A 24,320-nucleotide genomic window follows, 5' to 3' on the forward strand; every position below is an offset into this window, starting at 1 on the left:
ATGTCCACTCAGTGCTTCCACTCTGCTTCTTCCTGTCCAGAGGATTGTCAGCAGTGGTCACATTATGTCCTCTCTCTCCCCCTCTCTGTGATCAGTGGGGTTGGGGTTGCCTCCGCAGTGCAGGCTCAACTCCAAGCCTGAAGTTCAATATCACCCCCCCCCCCCCCGACAATGAAAGCAGGAAGGGCAGGGAGAGGGCGAATGAGCCACCCACGGCTGCATTCAGCACAGAAAAACCCTCATGCGATTCTCTTCTTTTTGCCTGTGAGAAACTTTAAATGTGCGGTTTATAAAGAACTTTTAACTACAGGTGTCAAAAGACTTTCTTCGTTTAAAGTAAAGCAAGCAATAGCTACCACAACACACAGGATGTAAGTGACTAGCTGTAGTTTTCGGAGACTTTAGGGACGGATCCCGTGGAATATTTACTCTGCAGATGTTTAAGGGCGAGCTTGCACAACCAATTTCCCTTCGATTCCCAAGCCATCTCATCCCCCAAACCTGAAACCCCCGACTCCCCCCCGTCCTTTTTTTTTCTGTTATACATGTGCATGCCTGTGAGAAACCATGGTGAGCTGTGTTTTTTCTCTCTTGTTACACACATCAGTGTGTGCAATGTCCACTTAAATAACAGAGGAAGACAGAGAGCAAGAACATAGAAAAAAGGAGAAGTGGGAAAAACATGTTTTGGCCCTTTTCCCTGCTTGGGTCCCCCCCCCCACCCTTCTGTATCTAAGGAGTGTTTGGCGATTAGTATGCGGAAAGGAAGCTGATTTGCATAATTAAGTGCTACAGAGAAAAAGCAACAAAGTTTGTTAGTTTTACAACTATGAGTTTTAATAGTTTACAAAGAGTTATTCCTGCTCAGAATACTTCAAAAGTTAAAAGATCATCGTTCAACACATCTCTCCCTTTTTCACTGTAATTCTTTTTAGACACACGTGTATTTTTAAAAGGCAGAGACAGATACCATTAAAGAGGTTAATAGTCACAGAAGTGGTAACAGTTAGTAACCTACACTTGGCACTGAAGAGTAGATTAATGTTGTACTACACTGTTAATTGTCACACTCATAGTATACAAAAGGCACAGAAGGCAAGCAAAGGAGGCTCAAGTTAATACAGAGATCATCAGAGACTCCAGTTCATCAGGACATAGTGATGTGATTACTTATGACACATGAAGTATAGTGATATTTATCAAATTATTCTCCATAATAAGGCATGATGTTCTCATCTGAAAAGGTAATTTAATGTTATTTTCATGTACAAAATAGGATATAAAAATACATTATAAACTTGTTACAGATGTTATGACTGCATGATTTCTCTTATATCAAGGCATCACTTGGCTTGTATGTGTGTGTGTCTGTGTGTAAAACCGTACCACACCCTCAAGGGGGGGAGAAAAAAAAGCACATGCAAAGACATATGGACGACTTCATCTCCAGCAGCACAATCAACCGAAACAAACAATAAAATAAAGACATGAAATGTAACACTGTTCTGCGGAGGCGTCCAAACCTCACATAAACATTTCACACGTAGCTTCGATTCTGCGCCGTACATCCAATTCAAATGAGCCACCTTTTATTTATTTATTTATTTTTTTGGCACTGTAATTTGAATTGAGAAGACCTGTGGCTGTAAAGTCATAAAATGTCGATGATATAATATCAAGCCGGGAACAAAGCCATGACGTCGTAGTAAAAGGTTTAGGTGTAACATTGTTCCATTGCTCTCAATAAATAAAGGCACTGTTGTTCAAGCTCACTGAATACTGTAGTGTGGAAAAAAAAAAAGGCATCGTTGTGTAAGTCCTCGAGAATTTGACAAAAAGGAGCGCAACCTTCCCTCCCTTTGTGTGTATTAATGCTGCACAGGCTTGGGATTCGTCCTCAGTATGAAGACACATTACCTATCAAGAAACAATCAGAGATACTTTGGCATTTTGGATTCCAGTTTGTTATTTTTCCCCATCGAGCACCTGTTGCTTTAAACTGAAACAAAAAAAAAAAAAAAGCTCTACGTTGGCATTTTGTGTAACTAAATGATGACGTGTTCTAGTTAAAACGTGTCAGGAGGAAATAGAGACATTTTTGAAGGTACACACTGAGCAGCATCTGACCTTTCAAATGCATATTTGGAACCGTCTTTCAAAGGAAAGCACGATGCTATACAAGCATTTTTAAATGAATTATAAAAGTTATAATGTAATTAAGATAAGAGTGGTGCTCGCTGAGGAAAAAATATATCAAAACATCAATATATCTCTTTCAGTTTAGTGTTTAGGGAGGGTTTCTGTGCTGGATAAGTACCACCATTATCAGTTTAGTTACCATGTTATTAATAGAGTCATTATTATTGCATCAAATGGACTGAAGGCATGGCAGCTCAGAGAGACAGTTGGCACAGCCGGGGGTTATTTAGGAGCCCTTCACCAGTTTGTGGCCCATCCCCAGTAAAGTCTACTGGATAAGCATGGTAACTGCTGTTACAGGCTGTAATTTGACTGGCTTTGGACAATTGGAAGAAGGCACGTTTGGTAAAGTATGGGTAAGGACTCGGTGATGGGCGGGGTCCCGAGGTTTATTCCCATGATCGCTGTCGTCTGGTTGGTTGGTTAAACAGAAGCAGCTGGGTTGCTCCCAATGTTCTGGTCTCTGGTTGGCTGAGCTTGGGGGAGTGGCAGGGCCGTGGGCCAATGAGCACGCCAGCGGGCAGAGATGGGTGGGTCATCAGTGGACGGAAAGGTCAGAAGGTCAAGGGGTCATGGGTTAGTTGCCGTGGCAGCTAGAGTTAGACGGACAGAGACGGACAGACGTGGAAAGGAAACAAAAAGGGCACATAAAAGGGGGGACATAAAAAGAAAAAAGATAGAAGAGAGATTAGTGTCAGCTAGTGGCGTCGGGATGACAACAAGGCAGATCTACTGCAGTCACACAACAGGAGGGGCATTACATAAGAGCTGCACGACACCCTCATGAGCTCTGCATAACCATTCACACAAACTTACATCAACCTCTGGGTGTTGACATAAGGAATGGTTGGTTAGCAATGCTCATATGTGCTCATGAATGTGTTAGCAGGGCTGAGGTTTAGGGCACGCCCCTCCTGTCATGAGACTGCTGCTATAGTGATACTACTCATGCTAGCTGGGCTACGTCTAGCACAGACAGACAGTGAAACCATGGACAGAGAGGGAGATAGCATGGTTTCATGTGGGTGAGAGAGTGACCTTTATGTCCAAAGAAAAAGTGCTCAGGCCTCAGAAAGACTTTCACTTACTCACAAGTGGCGCTAATGTTTAGCAGCAGGCATAAGATCTTGGTGATTAACTGATTATTGATTATGGTTTGATCCATTTGCTATGAAGTATTAGAAGAGCACCTAAAAACTACAGTAAGCAAAGAGGCACCATAAGAGACAGCGATGAGAGGTTAAGAGATGGTGATTTTAGAGGGACTTCAGAAACAGTTTCACAATAGACAAGACTAACTACAAGAATTTAGAGGCTTTGGTTTTCTTTGGAGATGTTTTTTCAATAGTCATCTTTATTGCCTTTTAGTGTTTTTTGTCCATTGTGTACAACAAGAGCACCACCGCTCGCACACACATATATTGTAGCTAGCTAGTCCATTTCTATTGCATAAAACAGTCACGAGGCCTGTGAATCGAGAAGATCACCTCATCTTAAATACACAGAGCAAAACACTGCCTTCATTGCCACCTTCACGGTGACTAAAACAGTAGTAGCTACACACTTTGAATAAAGTTTTACATGGAGACACTTCATCTATAAAAAGCATACCATAAAAACAAAAATAAAAATTTACAAACTAAAAACAAACAAACAAAAGAAACTACAAGTATTTCCAAGCGATCTTGTTCCATAAGCTTTATATAAGCACTTAAATCCTTAAAATCCCTATATACAAATTTATTTTGCAGCTAAATACATGGTAACAGCACCACTCTGGCTAGGAAATAAATGAAAGATGTAAACAGCCCCAATGATAAAGTCCAGTGGGCGACTGATAAGACCACAAACAACAGTATTTCGTACAAAAGAGCTTGTAACACAGACTTCAGTAGTTATCACACGCTGTGTTTTAGTAGTTAAAAACTAAAGATCACCATGAATTGAAAGATCTTTAGAAAAAGACAATCTGTTTAAGTGTCATGTAGCAAATGGGCATAACACAGGATTTAATCAGTAATAAAAAAAAATACCTGTGAAATCTAGTGGAATGAAATTGGGTATAAATATACTTCCCACAGTATTTGTAGGGTCAAAAGTAGTACTGAAGAGATAAACAACAACAAAAAAAAAAAAAGTTTCTGAGAGAGGACTCCAAATCCAGAGTCACAAGGACCGAGTCACATGAATGGAGCGATCCATTCTAATTGAGAGGGTCCCGGCCTGAGAGCCGTCCAGTTTAAGTTAACAGGCGAGCACAGATAACCGCTGCAGCTGTCACCCCTAACATGGTTCCTCCCAATCTGCTCACTTATTTCACTTTCACTGCAACAAATACTGTTTCACACTGTGACCTTTGCGCCTGATACACTTACTTCTTATTTAGGCATGCCGTATTTCAGACACATGTAAACTGAAATTGGTCCATTGGTCTGCATGCACACACGCTAACACACACACACACACATACAGATACACATACACATAAAGTGGCTGGTGAGCTAACTAACCTCTGTCTGTGGTCACTACCCTTTGGTAAGGATGGATTCTCTTGTCGTGGCGTCGTACCTTAGTGGTCATGGCACCTGCTAACAGCCATTGGCATCGCCAAAACAGAACACAGAAGGTTACTCATCAGAAAGACAGTCCACCCATGGCACCAACATCAGTGAAACCAGGAATTTACAAAGTGTTCAAGGCTGAGGGTGAAAATAAGTAAAAACATCTCGCTTCTAAGAGACAGAATTTTTGTTGTTTTGTGGTCTTCTGTCCTCTAAAGAAAATATTAAACCAAACCGCTAATTTCTCATTAAGCTTCACTAGTAGATTCAACGTCAGCCGTAAGCAAAGTCACTCTATAGCTCTGTGATCAAAATAAGCTTTAACATAGGTTAAATCACAAACAGCAGCTCTAAAATAGCTATGGGTTCACTAAAATGTGTTAAAAATTACAAGCAGAAGCTGAACTATTAAAAAAAGTTAAATAGCTGTCACACCACAACACTAGTGTGCTAATACAAAGAGGAAATTAACAGGAATGGACACTTGACTACATAATGACTGTGGAGGAATCTGTCATCCTAAAGTATAAGCAAACTTTGAGTGTTTGCTCTGTGGGATAAGTGTAAAGGAGGATTGGGGGAGGGGAGGGGGGGTCTCTGCAAGCCAGTCCGTGTGTGTGCTAGGATAGGAAGGGTTGCTATCGCTTAGCCTTTGGTTGGGAAAGCCATACCTGCAAAAACACAGGGAGAAGGGACTGTTAGCCCAGCAATGAGCTTCTGCATGCCTCTATATCCACTGTGGATGTATTACAAGAGCTGGATATGGTAGCCAATTTGTCCCAGTGGCAGTCTGGGTACTACTGCAACCAAACAATAAGAGAGAAAAAAAAAAAGACTTTTGACTGCACTGAGGCCATTTTGGTGAAATGTTCTTTGTAGAGAAATTCTGTTTTGTTTTCCTCTTGCAATACATTATAAACATTGGCGCCAAATATCAATATTTTCACTGAAGTATCTCTAATAAGACTTCCCCACCAGTTAGTCAGTACATCATGACTCCTTGTGGTGGTGGTTATCAAATGAATTAGGTTAAACTGAACAACTGGTAGCTGTAATGCAGTGAATAAATATATTACTCCTGCTTTTTGTCTTTTAAAAAGCATCAATTCCACAGATATCATGATTTATTGTTTATAATTGTCTTGCAATGTACCGAGTATCATAGAATTGCTGTAATCATTACTGTAGACAATGTGTTGTAAGTGTCCAGTGGCCACTGTAGAATCTTTTGGGGCCCAAGGCAAAAATTCACAAGGGGCCCCTCCAACCAAATAATCTGACACAACAATAGTAACAGTCCTATGAAACAACAGGTCAGACATCACTCTAGAAATGGTATAGACTACTTTTTTTTTTTGTTAACAATGCCCAACACCAAGCTGACTGGTTGTGAAGTTTTAATACTGTAACTACTAGTTTCTATGTTCTTTCAGCCTGCTAGCTACACTAACAAGTCAACTGCTGTGTCCCCGATTATGACTCGGTCACAACAAGCTGTCTGATGGCTACGTAATCAAATGTTAAATGTCAAAGTAAACAAAAGAAATACTGTGCTGCTAGTGGAAGTTATGTCATTCAAGTGTCCCTCCACCAGAGTTCAAGCTACACTAGCAGCATTTAATTATTTAGCATAGCATTTAATTATCGGTTCGCCACTGCCTTGCTTTTTTCCTCCTTCTCCTCTTTTTATTTCTTACTTTTTTCACTCCCAGAAGGTTAACTCTACATTTTCGTTGAGTGGCTTTCACTGTTGTCGGTAGGTTTAAGCAGATTCATGCATACCGCAGGAGGGGCCCTCTTAGGGAGGTCAGGTCTCTCCTACTGTCATTGCAAAACTTTTCCACTGGTGTAATTTAAATTTTGTCGGCCCCTCCGCTGCACAGTGAGTTACTCTGTGATAGTACTATCTTTAAATTCAAGTTAGTAACTAATTGTGTGCTTTTATATGGCTCTGTGAGCCACTCTGTACTCAACATAATTTTAGAGAATTGGCCAATGCTAGCGCAGAACTTTACTGTGGGCCTGAGAACATTTTGGGACCAAACTGTTAAAAGGAATCTTGATGCTATTATTATTAGACCATTAAATTCTAATTTTTATAATCCTTTTTTAGAATTTTTGCAAGTAATGTAATTTCAGTGTGAACTTTTATTGGAGTCCAGTATCCAGTTCTCATAATACATCCATTGACTATGCATGAAAGTGCAGAACTTTTCATTTTTATGTACCTAATACTCCAGTTGAGTCAATCGGGTATTCCAATATGGAGGGCGTGAGTGTGTAGGGATACTCGTAGGGTGTGTAGATGATTCCGGATTCGGGCCCTTGCTGCACCAGTGCCGGATGAGGATTGGCTCCCGGCACGAGAGTGGAACTCTGGATCTGACGGATCAGAGGCATGATGGTAGGTGTGGTGACAGGGGCGGGGTTGCGTAGGGTGGGAGGCAGGACGGGCGTCGGGCCTGTGATGATCCGAGGTGCCTGAGGGGTCGCTAGAGGAAAGGCGGCGGTGGCTGCAAAGTACACAAACGTGCAATAAAAGTGTGAGCACACACCCACATGCGAGCACACACAGAGCACACATACAATAGACAGGGAAGAAGAAGAGAGAACAAACAGTCTATTTAAAAGGAGAAACAGGGGCATTGTTCATATATACAGTGGACTCCTGTACCGAGACCCTTCCTTTGTCACCCACCAACCCTCCTCCACATGTAACTATGATGTCATCCTTACGAGTCTTGACATTGGCGTCTCTGTAGGTCCCATTGAGAATGGCCAGCTCCATCAGCTGCATTTTCTTCAGGTTGTCCTCCCCCTCAGCCTACACCAACACATGAAGCAAAGCAGCACAATCAGCTTACTTAGCCATGACTGTCACTGACCAATTCACAATGAATGAACTTTTGTCAGACTCCCTTCAAGAAGTCAGTAAATATTACAGTATGCTGAAACTGAATTTAAATGTTTTCTAAAAAGATAAAGTCTGGGATTTTTACCACAGTCTGTAATAAAGCTGACCAGACCTTGAATACAGCTGCTCCACCGCACAGGACATATTCAGTGTCAGAGACGCTAGCTTCTTAGCTCTAGTTACAGCGTGGTGAAAAGCTTGACTGATTTACATTTCGAGAGGAAGGTCAGCTGGGTTAAACTAACACATATCATTGACTTTATCCTGCACATAGACACACACGCACATGCACAACCATATATTAACAGGTGTTTCAGCTCCCGACTGCTTTCAGACACTTCTTACATCCTTTTAAAGCTAAGGGCTGGTGTACACCGTGCTGTGACTGAACGGGAAGTGACGGCTGATTGCTGCAATAGAAATCCCCCCCGCTGGTCTTTTCAATCCATTTCTATTGTTGCAAATAATGCAGAGATGAAAAAGGAAGGGGCTTTGTGATTTCAAAATATGTGCCTTTGTGGTTATGTGTCAAACATGGGATAATTTAGAGTGTGTGTCCCTGTGTCTATATACCCGTGTGTGTGTGTGTGTGTGTGTACACTGTTCCAGTGTGATTGTTGTGTACGTTTATGTGAGCCTGTAGGGGGGCAGTAGGTGGGCTGGAGAATGTGAGAAATGTTGAGGAGCGCAATCAAAATGTTCTCTTGTGTGGACAAAAAAAAAAAAACATGGAGAAAAAGGAATACTGTAGCCAGTAGTTGGGAATGAAGTGAGTTGTGAACGAGTGAAAGGAGTGATGGAGTGGGGAGAACGAGTGAACAGACTCTCCATTCATTCCCTCAGCCTTTCAAACAACCCGGGGTTACCATGGAAACCCCTTTATGCGTGTTCCCTAATTACCCTAACCCTTTACACATACTCTCTCATACACACAGAGACACACAAAACACAAAAAAAGGCACACACACACACACACACACACACACACACTTTTGGGCTGACAATCCCCTTCCCCCTTCCATGCATACCAACACAGTGAACTCTCAGTCATACACAGTTTTTCCCTCAGTTCTGTACATAAAATGCTATACAGCGCGAGCCATACTGATACTCACAGCGGGCACGAGAAGTTTCTTGACCTCATTGATGGCCCGCTGGAGTTTGATCTTGGCGCGGTTGTGTGTGTCCTCCACTGTGATCAGGACGTGGAGGTCCTCGCTGAGGTGCTCCCAGTTGGGCTTCCCTCGGTTCATCTCCTCCTGAAACACACAAACACTTTAGAAGGAAAAAAAAAAAAAACACTCTCTTTGAATGCATCACACAACCCTGGTCCTTTGCAACAGAGAGGGAACAGGATTTCACTTTTCTTTCTTGTTTGGCTCAAGTTTTGGATTGCCCTGAAACTACACGAAAACACACACACAAGGCTCAAGGTCGTCTAATACAGCTCAGGAGGCGTATCAAACTCATGGAACAAAGTGCTGTTCTTCAGTGGTTACACAAGATTGGTGTTGTATTGAACTGAAGGTTTTGCACTCTTGAGTCTTTCTGTAACATCTCGATAAATCTCTCTGTAGAACCTCTTTTCTTCCCTCCTACTCGCTCTGTCACTTCACTAAAACTGATACTGATATGACTACTTAAACCAGTGTTAGTAAGTCGTTATTGAGTAGAACATCAGAGATCGACAATGTTGCTGACCGCATTTGTTGCTCTCCTGGTAAACCTGATACACATGGTTACACACACGTTTTGGGCACATTTATGTTCGAAATAGCTCCATCAGCCAGTTGTGTTTTTCAGATAATTCATAGTTTTCATGTGACATCACATCATTATGTAAGGGCCCACCTGGAGGGCAAAACAAAGCTTTCCTTCACTGCCTGACAATTATTTTTACCAGCTTTGTTTAGCCTAAATGCTCGATAGCTGGTTATTCGGATGCACTAATGAGCCACTCGGTTTGTTCACAACTGATAGGAAAGAGCAGAGCGATGCAAGCGAACGCACTTCAAACCCATTGATCCAGACATCTGCACAGCAACTTTGTCAAGAGTGGGTCATTAAAACTGGCATTAAACATATGTTTTGATTACAAATAGGTCAAATAACCTTTTCAAAATATCACTGTCTTGTTTTGAATGCTCCAGAAAAATGACTCTGAAACTAACAACCAAGAAACCCATGTTAAATAGCTTGCTTACATTAACTAGTCCTTACTATTGTTTTGACAATGAAGAATTTCTTGTCCTTCTTCACCCCCCAAATAGCAGAATTACTGGCCCAGACTGAAAAGACTACATAAAACTGCTGTACTTCGAAGGGGAGGGACATTGCAAACACTGAGCTCTGGCACTGACTTCCCAGTTTTTAGTGAAGAAATACTGTGACAGATGCAGTACAGTACCAGCCAAAAGTTTGGTGTGTCCAAACTTTTGACTGGTACTGTATATGGACTGCAGGTACTCAAAACTTGCAGTTTGTTTACATATCTTTGATTTTATTTTCTTGAGAGATGATCTAAATATTTATGGCTTACAACAGATGAAAAAACTGACAGGCTTGTGCTGTAGTTTCACAGACTGTCTCCAGTATGTTGGAAAAGATGCCAGTCATGTAACTGAAAACCACGAATTGCACTTTTTAAAAAAAAATCATATAATTCAAGCAATTTGAAGAAAGCGTGTTTGGGAACAAGCACAACTCGTCATCTTCAGCCTCACATGGACACTGGGGTTGGGAAAATCTGTTCAGTCCACCAATTTGGTCTAGACCAGGAGTATCAAACTCATTTTAGTTCATGGGATATATACAGTTCAAATTGAGCTCAAGCAAACCACAGCAGTAAAAACATTGTATAATAACTTATATTTCTTATAGATCTTGTTAAACAATCTTTACATTTAATAAGTGTCTTAAGAAAAATAGGTGCAATTTCAAAAATACATCTCCACATTCAAGTTTGTGGTCACTTGCCATCGATTGAACCAGATTAGATACTTTGGTGGGCTGCTTCTGGCCCCCAGGCTGCATGTTTGACACCCTTGGTCTAGACCAGTGTTTCTCAAATTGGTGGGGCACAGGGTCATGATAGGTGGGGCGAGAACAACCTGAGAGAAAAGTCACGCAGAACAAATGTTGAACATCAGCTTAATTCTCACAGCAGACAAAGGAAACGTTAGCAGGTGCGTTATCACAGCGACTAGCGAAACTCTCCACCATCACCGTCTGCTGTGTACATTCGGTTGCTTCACCCCCCGAGACCGCACTTTTTGTGGGGCGTGAAAAGATTTCACTGGTTTAGACTAAAATATCTCTGCAATGGTTTCAGATCTTTCTTAGGCATTCATGGTTCACCAGAGACCTTTTCTGGTCATGTCTGAGATTAACGTTTATGGTTTTGACTAAATTAAAACAACATGTGAGGCAGACTGCTGTGGAAATTCATGTCCCCCCACCAAGTGTCAACCGCTATAGCTTTGCCCATCCAAAACTTTTCCTCCAGCAACTTTTATCAGGACAGATTTCCCTTTTTTTTTCAGATGCTTTGGTCTGTCGTTGCCATTGTTGACGTTAGCCTTAGCTTCAAGCACAGCGGTGCATAAAAGAGCTGCACATTGTTTGCAACAACTTGAATAAACAAGCAGACACGACACTCACAGTGGAGTGCAAGGGGAAACAACCGATCTGGGTCGAGCCTAGAATAACAAAATCCGCCAAGTAACACATCATAGCATGTTTGTTTCATCCAGACAAATAAAAGGTTTAAAAGAATGATGAATTTGTGGTTTATGTGAGGAAACATTTCTTGATTATACACTGTAAACTTGTTGCCAGCCATGCTACTTTCCTTTCAGTCTTCATGCCAAGCTAAGTGAACCCTCAGCAGTTTCAAACGTGTTATACAGAAAGAAAAGTGATAGCAATCTCATCATCTAACTCCGGGGAAAGAATGAGTTAAGCTTGTTCCCCAGAACTAATCCTCTGAGTCAAGCTTCACAGAACTTCTTACATGACTGCAGAATCTTCATTTCATTGTTCAAAATCAACTGCCAGATATTAAAAATTATAAATAGAATAGTTTCCAATGAAAATGACTGTGAGCTGCAGCCGCAGTTAAAACAGAAATTCCGAGTGCCGCTATCTCAGTGTGGTGTTCCGGCAGATTGTATCCTCTGTGGCTGTTTTGTCAAGTGAGATGTATCATTTTTGAAGAGCACTAAAAGTCAACATCTTTCTCCCTTCTCCCCCAGTTGCCTCCCACTGTGTCTCTGTTTTCCTTCCTCTCTGTCTCTGTGTGTTTCTGTATGTGTGAGTCTCTGACTGTGGGGCGTGCAGGGTAGGGAATGTTCTGGAGAGAGAGAGAGAGAGAGAGAGAGAGAGAGAGAGAGAGAGAGAGAGAGAGAGAGGGAGAGAGGGGAGGGGGTGGAATGCTGGACTTGCTCCACCTGCCGTTTGGAAAGCTTGAGCCGACTCCGTCCAACAGCAGACACCAGGGGAGAGGAAGGGAGGACAGATGGACCGAACACCAGGACAGGAAAGAAAAACGGAGCAGCAAAATTCCGTTAGATAGATAGATAGATAGATAGATAGATAGATAGATAGATAGATAGATAGATAGATAGATAGATAGATAGATAGATAGATAGATAGATAGATAGATAGATAGATAGATAGATAGAGTTTGAAGTGGGCGTGGTTATGATCAGACACAAAAATGACCTCTTTGCTCCCACTTAATCTGCTGAGATGAGCTTCTGAGCCAACTCATCTCAACTCACTGCCTTTTGCAGTTAGCTAGAAAATTATGTATAGGCTACATTTGATTTATCTCTTCACCGTTCTTTTTCTCTTTCAGCTCTTTGCCCCATTATGGATGTATGGTCAGTCTCTACATGCATATCAGCTTGTTAAGACAACAATTATGATGAGCTTGGAGAAACATTAAACTGTGTTTCTGCTGGCAGAGTGGTCAAAAACTCATGCGTATCTATGCAGCAGTTTAATGATTTCCCCCAGAGAGCTCTGGGATTTGCAAAAAAGCTACATCTAACAGCTGGAGCTGTACCCTCTGTCAGGGTTTTTCGCTGCATTTTGTTATTGTTAATTTGGGGTTTTATATGCAAATAAAATATACATTTTTGTTTATCTAATGTGAAGTGAATCAACAAAGACTCGTCATCTTTACTGTCCATGAACCACTTGTGCTTATATTGTTGTTTACACCTGTCCAGAAGTCTCCTTTTTGAGCCTGGAAAAACCCAGCTCTCTTTGTCCACTTCTCTCTATAGACATCACATGTCTCTGATGTCCTTAGAAACTTAGAAACCAATCATGCATGTTGCTGAGCACAGATAAAATTAAAAGCTACTAGTTATAAGTTAGAGACTAACAGCAAACTAAGCAGTTTTTTTTTAAATTACACTTCCTAATATGGACATTTTTCACTTGGAATTTTATGGATGCTTGGTGAGCTTATATATCATCTGCACATTTCTACAACTTCAAGCCATATTTCAGTGTCTAAAGGGTTAAAACATATTTCTACAAATCACATATATTGTTAAAAAATTACCAAGCAAGTCTTAGATGTTTAAAAGACTTTGGAAGAACGTAAAAGCTTTTCAAAGCCCTCCTATTGTTGAGCTGTAACGCATCTAAAGCAAAGACCTATTTGAAACACAACAAAAATGAATCTTTGAAAGTAACGACTCGCCTCCAAGTTTCTCCAAGTTGACTTTCAAGCTAAAAGGAATGCAAACCTACCATGAAACAAGATTGCATGTATGATTTCTTGCAGTTACATGAAAAGAATCCTATCACTGTCACAGCTAACAGCTTCGATTAGCTACAGACTGAAAACAGAGGAAAACAGCCAGCTTTGCTATCCCCTGAGGCAACAAAATCTGCCTACCAGGGCCCTGCTAGTTAAATTGTAATAGGACCTAGAAAAGGAATATTAACCATTCAAAATAATCCTGACTGATCTTATGCTGGGAGTTTGTGCAGCTGTCCGGTTTGTTTTCTGCATGAAAAAAGTCGTTTTAGCTCCTCTCCCTTTAAGGCCACCCTCCCTTCAAGACAGCCTTCTTCTGATTGGCCGTCCCACACAAACAGAAGGTTTGAGCAGGTGGGTGGGCCATTTACACACACACACACACACACACACACACACACACACACACACACACACACACACACACACACACACAATAGAGATAAAGTGAAGCTATAAGAAAACCTTCCTATGTATGATTAAAGTTATAAAAAGCCATGAAAACTCAAAACCATGTATCTGCTGTGTTACTTGGTGGTTTCTTGGTGTGTTTACCTTCTTCTTGTCTCTCATGGAGCCCTTTCCCCGCACCATTATCTTGCAGCCTGTCTCTGCTTCCAGTTGCTTGGCTGTCAGTCCACGTGGGCCCAGGATCCTCCCGACGAAGTTGAACTGCGCAAAAGAGCAAAACACACCGATAAAAACAAAACTGAACCGAGACATGATTTGCTGTGCACTGGAAGCCAAAAGTGTGTTTTCACTATGTGCCAGTATTTGTATGAGCGAGTGTGCCTTTGAGGTTTGTGCATCTGTGATGTGTTTGTGTTACTAAGAGAGACAAAAATAGCTCATTATATGGGTGCTGGCTGGTGCTCGTGGCATGACAGGATAGCAACGTTCTCTTAACCTTATCTGTCACTAAGACTGAGTGATTAACTGGACAGCTGCCCCCCCATGTGTGTGTGTGTGTGTGTCTTTATTTTCTGCCACTATTCTCTGTTCCTGCGTCTTTTTCTGCTTGTCTCATAACAGCTGTCCAGCTTCTTCCTCCTTTTTTTGTTGTCAAGTTTAACCAAAGGTTAGCGTAAGTAATAGCTGCAACATATTCCGACCTCTAAGGTCGCCCTCGACTTTCACCAACACACACACAAATCCAGATTTGTGTTCACACTCCTCTCTAAATTTAACCCTGATCTCAACCATTTTCCAATGTAGTCCTGCATGTGTCCTGTTAGTCTCTTGTCATGTGAGCAAGGACAGCCTGTCATTGTATTTGGTGATTGGCGAGCTGATGCGTAGAGAAAATCATGTGAGCCGTTCAATCTGGATCAGCATAACTCATATTGAAGTGCTTAGCTGTACTTGGCGTGAGCAGGGATGTGCTGGATGGTAAAGTCTCTTTGCTGCAGTGCACTTGTCTTTATATTTGGTGGAAAATCTTAATCCACTGTTTTAAGCTCCTATAAATATTTATGGCATAAACCTAAGGGTGAAAACAGTGTCATAGTGGGGGAATTTACATCAGAATATTACCTTTTGGAGTAAATAAACCTAAATGTGCCTGCAAATTATTCATTTTTATGCCACTGGAAACACTGGCCATTGTTCATTATTGATCTATTTTAAGTTCCAATTACATCACTGGGTGTAGACAACAATGATCTCAGAATGAAATCAGCTTTTAGATGAAATCTAAATCAAAATGTCCCTGTGATTAGGAGCCACGCTGATTTTCTGGCAGCCTTTCTGTAACCAAAAAGAGATAAAATGACAACAGTGAAAAGTAAACAGAGAGGTCAAAGGTCACGGATTTGTCCACTCACGTCTGGGTACTCTTTGACAGGCACGTAGAGCTTCTCCTGCAGCTGAGCCACTGGGCCGACAGCTTCGGGAAGCTCCTCCATGTCCCGCCCGTTGAACATGCCGCCATTCAGCGTGTCGTTGTACATGTCTTTGCGTACCCTGCCGATTTCTTAGAGGGGGAAAAAAGGAGGAGTTAGGTTTTGTAAATTGAAATGAAGATAACTAATAAAGTCCATCAATTGGGGGGGCAGTTTCACAGTTTCACATTTCTTTCTTCTCTTCTGTCCGTTTCTTAGGATGATGACTCACTGTCACCACAATTAAAGGAAGCTCCGAGAGACAGACAAACAGGCAGGGAGACAGTCACAAGCATTCTGCACCACAATGTAAAATTTAACCACTCAATGCTTTGCAATAAGGTCTCCTCCATTTCTGACAGCTCCCTGTCTGTTTCCTTCTGTTTAAAACCAACACACACACACATAAAGATCAGATGGCTGTGTAAATAATGTGAGGGAAAAACACAGGTTTATGGAGGTCTCAGTGACCTACTAGTGTATGAAGTTCTAGTGCAGGGCAGCCATTCAACAACAAACACGGGAAAGATATCCAAGTTTGTACAAAGCAATATAGGTAAGTATTTATTAATCTGCAGATCACTTTTTTCACTTATTTGCAACAGAAATTTCCCAGAGTTTTTTTTGTATGTGTACAAATGCCTTGTTTAGTCCAACTATTGGACCAGAGATAACAGCTAATCCCTACACTGGATAAGTTACAAACAGAGAATTTGGCTTTGAAATTCACTTTAAAAATAGATCCCAAAAAATTTGTGGAATCATTTGAGCTCAGGAAAACATCAGAGGAGACCATAAAACATATATTAGCAGAAAAAAAAAAACAGATCAGCTGATTTAGTGTTAAAATGAATTTCTTAAAAGGTCAAATTTGTGGCTCAGGTTTGTTACAGAAGCACCATTATAAATCAGACTATGTTTGTCTGCCTGTGTGTTTGTTTAGGGCTGTCTCAATGACCAATGCCAGCCTCTGATGCCTTTGTAATGACACACTAGCACAATAATAACCGACTACTGCAGCAGACAAACACATATGTGACACATACACACAGACCCCTGGTTTGAACTCACACACAAACACACTTACACACGCGGCAGAATAACTGCCTTGAGGCGCAAATATCATCTGACCTAAGCAGGCTGACAGGCATGTCTCCCTACTCTGAGAGTGATAAGTCTGACCATAATAACTACAGTAGGACGCTATAATTACAGCCACTGGCGCAGTGACACCGATGATCCTCTAATGACTGATTCTAACCTATTGCAGACCAGAAGTGACTATTAAAGCAGGCACACAAACAAATCTGCACAGACAAGCACGGCTTTTGTCACACTTGCGTTAAAAGTAGCTGGAGGAAAATGAGAAGTGAAAGAAGAACAACATAGTCCAAGGAGAAAGAGACAAAGCAGCAGGCAGCAGCAGGCCTTATCTTAGCCACTCAGCCTGCCATAGTCTTTATATATGGACTGGACAAGAGTGCAGGCTTGCAACACACATGCAGCCTGACAATACCTTGCACAAACTTTGTTTTTTCTGGTATAGAGACCTCATGCCTGAGCACCTTGCCCGCATAACTCCAGGGTGAAACCATGCCTTTCATGCTAACCGTGGGTGTCACATTATCACATGTGAGGGATGAATACGCTCAGCTGTCAGTCCTCAACATGAACACAACCAGAGATGTTAAGTCGACCTCTTTGCCGAGCTGTAGAGGTCGTCTGGTATGAGGACAACCTTGCTGCGTCATGAGACTTGTCACAGAGCACAAAGTCGAGACCTCTGTGATCCTGATGTGCAACAACAGCGGCAATAACGGGACTAGGTAGCTTGTAGCAACTGTTGAGGAATGACATTCAAAGAGGGGACACGTGACATTTAAAAAAATAAGAGCTGTGCCTCATTTCAATGCCTCTCTTGGAGAAAAAAAAACACAACAACAACCTTGCATATCAACAAGTACAACTGATCAAGTGCATTGATCAGTTAATACATTTCACTGTGCATTGTACTGTGTATAACTGTGCATGTGACAAATAAACACTATCTTATCTTATCATCTGTGCAGGAAGCATGACTTCAGGGTCTGTAAGCAGCCAGACTACAGAAATCAAATATTTTATACGGTGACAGGGTCTCGTTCCTGCTCAGGGATGGGCTGAAGCATTCACACAAGCCTGCGCATTAGGTCACTGGGAAAGACTAACAACTGTCTGTTTGTTCCCATCACCAACTGCCCCTGTGCACGCGCGCGCACGCGCGCGCGTGTGTGTGTGTGTGTGTGTGTGTGTGTGAGAGAGAGAGAGAGACAGAGAGAGAGAGAGAGAGAGAGAGAGAGAGCTCTCCTGCTCTCAACAAATTAAAATGTGACTCCATGCAACAAACACATCCTCTACATGCAAAATTTGCCAACAATATGGTTTCAAACTCACAGTTCTGGGAATGTTTTGAGTTCAAAACAGTCTGAATACAGTGTAAGCGTGATAATTTATCGCTGTGTAATATGGGTAACACTGCTGTCACGTTTCTGAGGAGCCACTGAGGAATTCCTTCAGTTAATGACAAATTCAATAAAGTGAGTCGATAATGGCCACTTTTATGAACACTGACCACTAAACTGGACGAGAAAAGAATAGCCTTAACTGCCCTGCAGTGTGACAGCTGGTTAAACAGCTTCAAACACAAGCGGGGTTACCTTCATCCAGCAGCCGCTCCAGATGCGTGAAGATGCCGCTGAAGTTGGGCAGGGAGCTCATCACCTTCCGGTCGTTCATCAGCTGCATTAGATAGTCCGGGTTGGACTTGGGTCTCTCCTTCACCTCTGTCTCCCCAACCATGGCTTTCGATTTAGCAATAAAGTGACCTAGCGAGCAGGAAAACTTGATAAAGGGATTTTCTTTCTTTTCTTCTTCTTTTTTTTTTTTTTTTTTAAGAAAAACACGCCCCGAAAAGCGCTGCGAGGATCCCAGAGGACTCCGCCGAAGGCGACCCGCTGACCGCTTCTCCACCTAGTGAGAAAACTCAACTCTCAGCTCCGGTTAAATCGACTGTCCCTCGTTTAACGTCTCGTATGTGAGTCCTATCTTCTTCCAAACGGTTCCCCCCTCTGCCCGACTCTCTCCAGAGTTTGAAAAAGTTCCTGTTTGGGGGGGAGTTTAGCTCGGTTTGACACTTTGCCCGACTCCACGCACTTGTCCTGCAGCTACAAGTTTACCATCAACTAGTCTGGTCCGCCGCGGCTCCTCCGCTTGTGTCCGCCCGGTGTATCGGTATTCTGCAGCGGGGATCTGCTCGCTATCATATGATTACAGTACAGCAGCGAGTCGAGTGGGCTATCGGGAGCGTGCTGCGCGAAGCCGATATCAGGGTATGGGCGGAGGAGGAGGAGAAGGCTCGTGCCCGTCCCCTCGGGCAGCAGCAGGAGAAGCAGCACCCCTTTTCTCCCTGACACCCCGCGCACACATGCACCCACATACACCCACCGTATGACAATAAAACAGCTCTGCATAGGTATGCACACCTGTTCTGCAACAGTTACTGTCCATCACTTGTCCCACGAAGTGTGCGTGTGCCCTTTTTGAGGCTCATGCACTTTATTTGAAAATATTTTTGACTTACGCTCCACTGCAGAGAAGTATTCTACTTTTTTACTTTACTGCATTCATTTTTTTTTTTTTACCATCAGTTCAGTTTGGTGTCAGTGGGTCTGCTCATTCCAGTTTAGTTTTTCCTTTAAATATGTTCAATTTTGGTTTAGTTTTCACGATTACTTCTAGTTTTCCTTTGTTATGTAATGGGTGTACAGGTTATGTTATGTTCTCAGGGTTAGCAGATGTGGAGTTCTGAACAGTACAACACAACAATACAAACACTTGACGCACAGTCAACCTCCCAGTCTGCGAGGTCGGAGGTTCACTGGGAAGTATACACTCCCAGTGAATAATTAATAACTGGAATAAAATTAATAATAGTTACTTTTATTCCAGTTACATAATTTTTTTAAAATCATATTTGGTTTTAATTTATATTTTAGTCTTATATATATTAAGCATGTTTGCTACTGGTGGGTGAAGCAAAACTACCAATTAATACCCAGTAAAAGAGCCCGTAAAAGTCTCGAATATTAAGGGTACTTATTCTGAAAGACCCCTGTGACTGATACATGATTAGACGTGACATTGTTCACACTGCTGCATCAATTTGCAAGCACTACTGAGGTACTGTTCCATGAGAAGGCGGGATGGAGATACCATGTAAGGGGAGCTAGTTTTATATTCTTCCTATACAGTATGATTAATGGGGTATGAACAACAAAAGTTTAACTGATGAGTTGTTGGTGTGCTCATTTATGAAGCTTTATCTGCACTTTATGCCCATATTTGTGCCCTCAATCAGAGAAGTTTAAAGGGAAACAGTTAACAGCTCCTAAACTTCTGACACATTTCAAGGCATTGCTTTTTATAAGAAGTCACAAGCCCAAAGTGCTGGAGGTCATTGATTTGATTCTATAAATGCATATACAAAAATTACCTTTAACTAGGCTATAACTGTCAAATCAAAGAAGTAGATGCAAGCTTTAAATCAGCATAAAATAATGAAATATAAGCTCTCACAGCTGTGCGCAAGTACAGTACTTGAATAAATGAACTGACCTTTCCACCTCAGCTGATTAAATCTATTATTGATTGATACATTGATTGCTTTTAATGTCAGGAAATGGTTGCTTGGTCCAGCCACCCATAGAGAGAAAAGGAGCTAAATCTCCTATTTGAAAAGAGTTTTTACCCAATCAAATCAAAATTGACACTTGATTTTGTCTTGATTGAGTAATTTATTATTTTATCAGCTTTTGCAATTACAGTCTAACACAGGTTATATTTATCAGTTGAAAATATACAACCCTAAGCTCTAAATTCAACATTAAGGTACCTCTTACTTATTACATGTATATATTATAGGGTAAGATAACAATATTAGGGGCGATTCTACATAGACTTGTACTTCTGACACTTGATTGCGTTTCGCTGGTAATACTGTACTCATTAACCAGTGGAAATCTGAAGGGATTGCTGTTTTAACTTCCACAGATTATCTAAATACTTCTCCCCTCCACTAACAGGAAACTCCTCTCCTCTCCTCTCCTCTCCTCTCCTCTCCTCTCCTCTCCTCTCCTGTTCACACCCTTTGCTTTGAAGACTTTTGTCACTAAAATAATAAGATAGTGTGAGTGCTGTGTTTGTCCTCTGTGGGTGGCTGCTGCTGTTGCTCAAGCAGGAGAAATGTTACTGCTGAAGGAACAGATAGGTGCGAGAGTCTAAACTTAACTTGCTGTAAATCACACACACACACACACACACACACACACACACACACACACACACACACACACACACACACACACACACACACACACACACACACAGGGGCGAGACAATCTGTGTGCCCATGCATGCCTCGGCTTAAGCCTTTTGTCAGGCGCTGTTGGCCTCCCACCTGGTTTCTCTCTGTCCACTGTTATATAGAGAGTACGTTTTTTCCTTGTAAGACCAAACTTATGATTGAGGCTGTGTGTGTACGTGTGTGTGTGTATGTGTTTGTGTGTGTCGGAGCAGCAGGAATTGTAACGGCGCAGCAGTGCTGGTAATGGCTGGTCAGCTGGTATGGCGAGTATTCAGGGCGGGGGCAGTGCATTGTCCTCTCATAGCTCTAACAATGCCCCTCTGAGCAGGCCACACATCTACCAGTCACGGGCCTCTCGTTCACGCTCTCTCTCTCTCTCTCTCTCTGACTCTGTCTCTGCTTTTCTTTCTGTCTGCCATATTTATTCAGCCCTATAGTGAGGTGTAAAGTGAGATGTGATAGCAGCCAGCGTCCCTGACCTTTGACTGAAGCGTCAAGGTCAACCAGCTAATATTAGAGCTCATGTCATTCATCGCTTCTCTGCAACGACATCACACCTTGCATGTTCATTATCACGTTAAATAATTAATAAACACCTTGAATCTTGCACATATTCATAGGTGGCACTATGAATAATTAATGCTGTGCATCACCTCTCAGTGCATTGATTTCTAAGCCAGTCTCTTATATGATCTATCAGTATGTCTATATAACAATTCATATATTCAACAAGCAGTTTGGGGCTTGGTCAATTTATAAGAAGCAAAACCTCCAACACTGAGTGGTTCCACATTTGCTTATTGGGATCCAAGAACTTCAGTTAGAAGAAAAATTTGGATTTGCGAGTATTTTTTTTTCTTTTTAATGACTCATTAGATTGTTTTAGTGTGCTTCAGCTTTTACAGTAATAACATTTATTGTTTTATGTCATAGTAACCAGACCTGCAGTCTGTCTGACCAGTGAAGTCAATAGGACTTTACTTTTTGAAAATGTTTTTCTGATGTTTTATACCCAAACGTTCAATGAATTAACAAGGAAGCAGCAACAATGGATCATTTGATACATTGTTTCATGAAGCGCTGGTTATTTTCTCTTATCCAAGACAAAATTATTATTAAAGAAATTGTCAAGAGATCAATCAGTACACAATGAGACAGTCACCTGCAGTCTTCATGACATTTTTTTTTTCCACACTCATTTGACCAGATAATGTTCAAATGATCAATTTTTGAACACTCAGTTGTGAAAATAATTATTATTTGCACCATTAAATTAAACATTTTCCTATTCTGCTGCATAAGATTCAGTGTAAGGTAAAATATCTAAAATGGGCCAATTTTGTGTATTTACTTAAGATGACAGATTCTGTCATAAAACATGTAAAAGAAGTTATATATTTACTCTTCTTTAAAGAGGTCAACAACGGGAAGGCCACGCCTGCTGCGTTATCACTGATGATAACGCACCCTCTTGTGGGCTTTTAATGCAATTGAAACCATTCACTTAAAGCTTTGCAAAGCACCCAGTCTGTCACAGAGGAAATTTGGAAAACATTTGGAATCCAAATTAAAATAGATCCGAAGAGACAAATTCTGAAAGTTAGCCATGAACAATAATGAGAACAGCTGGTGAGTTAAATGGCAGATTGTGCTGTCACAGAACAGATCAGTTGGAAAACAAACTACATAGAAGATTACTGCTGGGCTTATTTAATGAAAAAGATCAACACACAGTCAGAGTGATTTGGTCACAGTTGGTTACCTGCAGTTACCAACAGAGAGCAGCAGAATACAGAGGACATATAGGATGCTCTCAGCAGATTAAAACATTTAGAAATGAGCCCTGTTGAGCCTTATTTGGATACTCATATATTTTATATTTCTGCAGATGCATTACCATTAAACGACAGAGTCACTGTTTGTTAATGCAGTATGTGTAGAAATATGCAGTGGAAACTAAGTATTTACATCTAGTCAAGGAGGGTACTTCAGTACAATTCTGATGTACTTCACTTTACTTGAAAAGTTCCAGTTTTGGCCTGTGCTTTGTTTTATGTGATCGCCACCCTAATTATTTAGCCACATAGTTACATTTCACCTCACATTTTAACAGACAAACTATTAGACTTCTAACACATGATGCTTTATTGTAGATTAAACCACTCAAAAAATGAAAGAACATGTGGGTGGTTCATGTTGTGTAAGAATTTTGAATGTATTACTTTTGCTTACTGGGGTTAGGTTAATTGGCTACACTAAATTGCCCGTAGGTGTGAATGAGAGCATGAATGTGAGTGTGAAAGGTTGTTTGTCTCTCTGTGTTGGCCCTGCGACAGGCTGGCGACCTGTTCAGGGTTTACCCTGCCTCTCGCCCCATGACAGCTGGGATAGGCTCCAGCCCCCTCCCCCCGTGACCCTGAACAGGATGAGCGGAAGCGAATGGATGGATGGATGGATGGATGGATACCTTTGCTTGTAACAGAGTACTTTCTCTGTGTTGTGTTGCTACTTTTGGTTAGTTACTGTTACTGTAGCAGTGGAAATTTAAAAGTTGCACTCAGATACTGAACTGAAATGTTATTTTAGGCTACTTGAACTTTTTATTAAATACAAAAACTCTATAAGCACTAATATATAGATATAAATTCTTCATTAAAAATGCAAATTAGCTCCAGCATTAAATGCCTGTGATTAGCTGCTGCATAATGAGTGCTTTACCTGATACTTCAGGAAGGTGCTTTAGTTTCACATTATTTTTTTTTTATGAAAGTTCACTAAAGAGATACTTTATTTTTCTTTCACACCACCCTGATCTTCACTTTCTCTTGTTTGCCTCTATCTCCATCTTTCATGGCATGAATCCTGCAGCAGGACATCACCTGCTCACCTGGCTGAGGGGCTCATGCTAATCTAAAGCCGATTAAGCTTCTTATCTACTCAATGCTGGTTATGTGCTTTGGTCCAACAAAAATACAGCACAGAGTTGGCCTCTTTACCATTCCTGCTGACTCTTCACCAAACCCCCTCACATCTGCTCTAACACCACACCGGCTTTGATATCATGGCTCCTAATTCCTCATGGATGAGATTTTGAGAACATGTGGATTTCGGTTCAGATACACACGTTATTAGATATACATGTTCAGATACACACGTTATTAGTGGATTTAGTTTCAGCAGCAAGGATAAAGAGTACCTTACAGTTATTATTTACCAATATATCGACCAAAGGGATCAAAGGATTTTGTGACTTGCGTCCTCTGAAGTCAAAGCTCATTCCAGAGCACATTTAAGGCACAAAAAGTTCATGGAACTGAAGACGGGAGCAGCTGAGGGTGTATTTACCCCAGAGACATTTGTTATATGTTTCTTGAGAATGCATCCTGCATGCAGCTCTTCTTCTAGCACACACACACACACACACATGCACATGTGCTTACATTAGACATGTGAAGAGTCAGCCCATGTCCATGTGAAAGCAGTAATGCCTTAATAGCCCTTATCCTATTGGCTTACCAAGGAACCCTGCGGCTATCACCTCATGACTCAAGGTCGAGACAACACAATGCTATTCTTACACTGCTCTATG

At 41.5% G+C, this 24,320-nt stretch overlaps 1 protein-coding gene across 7 annotated transcripts; it reads right to left on the bottom strand.

Annotated features, from left to right (window-relative positions):
• Nucleotides 1-865: 865 nt before the first annotated feature.
• qki2 (QKI, KH domain containing, RNA binding 2) lies at nt 866-18,664 on the bottom strand. 7 transcript variants are annotated; one of them, XM_030754677.1, is made up of 9 exons: nt 18,027-18,664; nt 15,274-15,422; nt 14,006-14,122; nt 8,790-8,933; nt 7,497-7,584; nt 6,989-7,273; nt 5,432-5,455; nt 4,710-4,784; nt 1,960-2,792 (listed from the first exon to the last, which is right to left on the bottom strand). In XM_030754677.1, exons 1-9 carry the CDS (start codon nt 18,166-18,168, stop codon nt 2,770-2,772), a joined length of 1,047 nt encoding a protein of 348 aa, XP_030610537.1. In that variant the 5' UTR covers nt 18,169-18,664; the 3' UTR covers nt 1,960-2,769. The 7 variants fall into 7 exon arrangements, with proteins under 7 accessions (XP_030610541.1, XP_030610537.1, XP_030610536.1 ...); XM_030754676.1 differs by having other exon boundaries at nt 4,710-4,787; XM_030754681.1 differs by lacking the exons at nt 1,960-2,792; nt 4,710-4,784 and adding an exon at nt 866-1,917.
• Nucleotides 18,665-24,320: the final 5,656 nt, after the last annotated feature.

This window comes from Archocentrus centrarchus, chromosome 19 (assembly GCF_007364275.1).
Source record: "Archocentrus centrarchus isolate MPI-CPG fArcCen1 chromosome 19, fArcCen1, whole genome shotgun sequence".
In the NCBI taxonomy this organism is placed as follows: domain Eukaryota; kingdom Metazoa; phylum Chordata; class Actinopteri; order Cichliformes; family Cichlidae; genus Archocentrus; species Archocentrus centrarchus.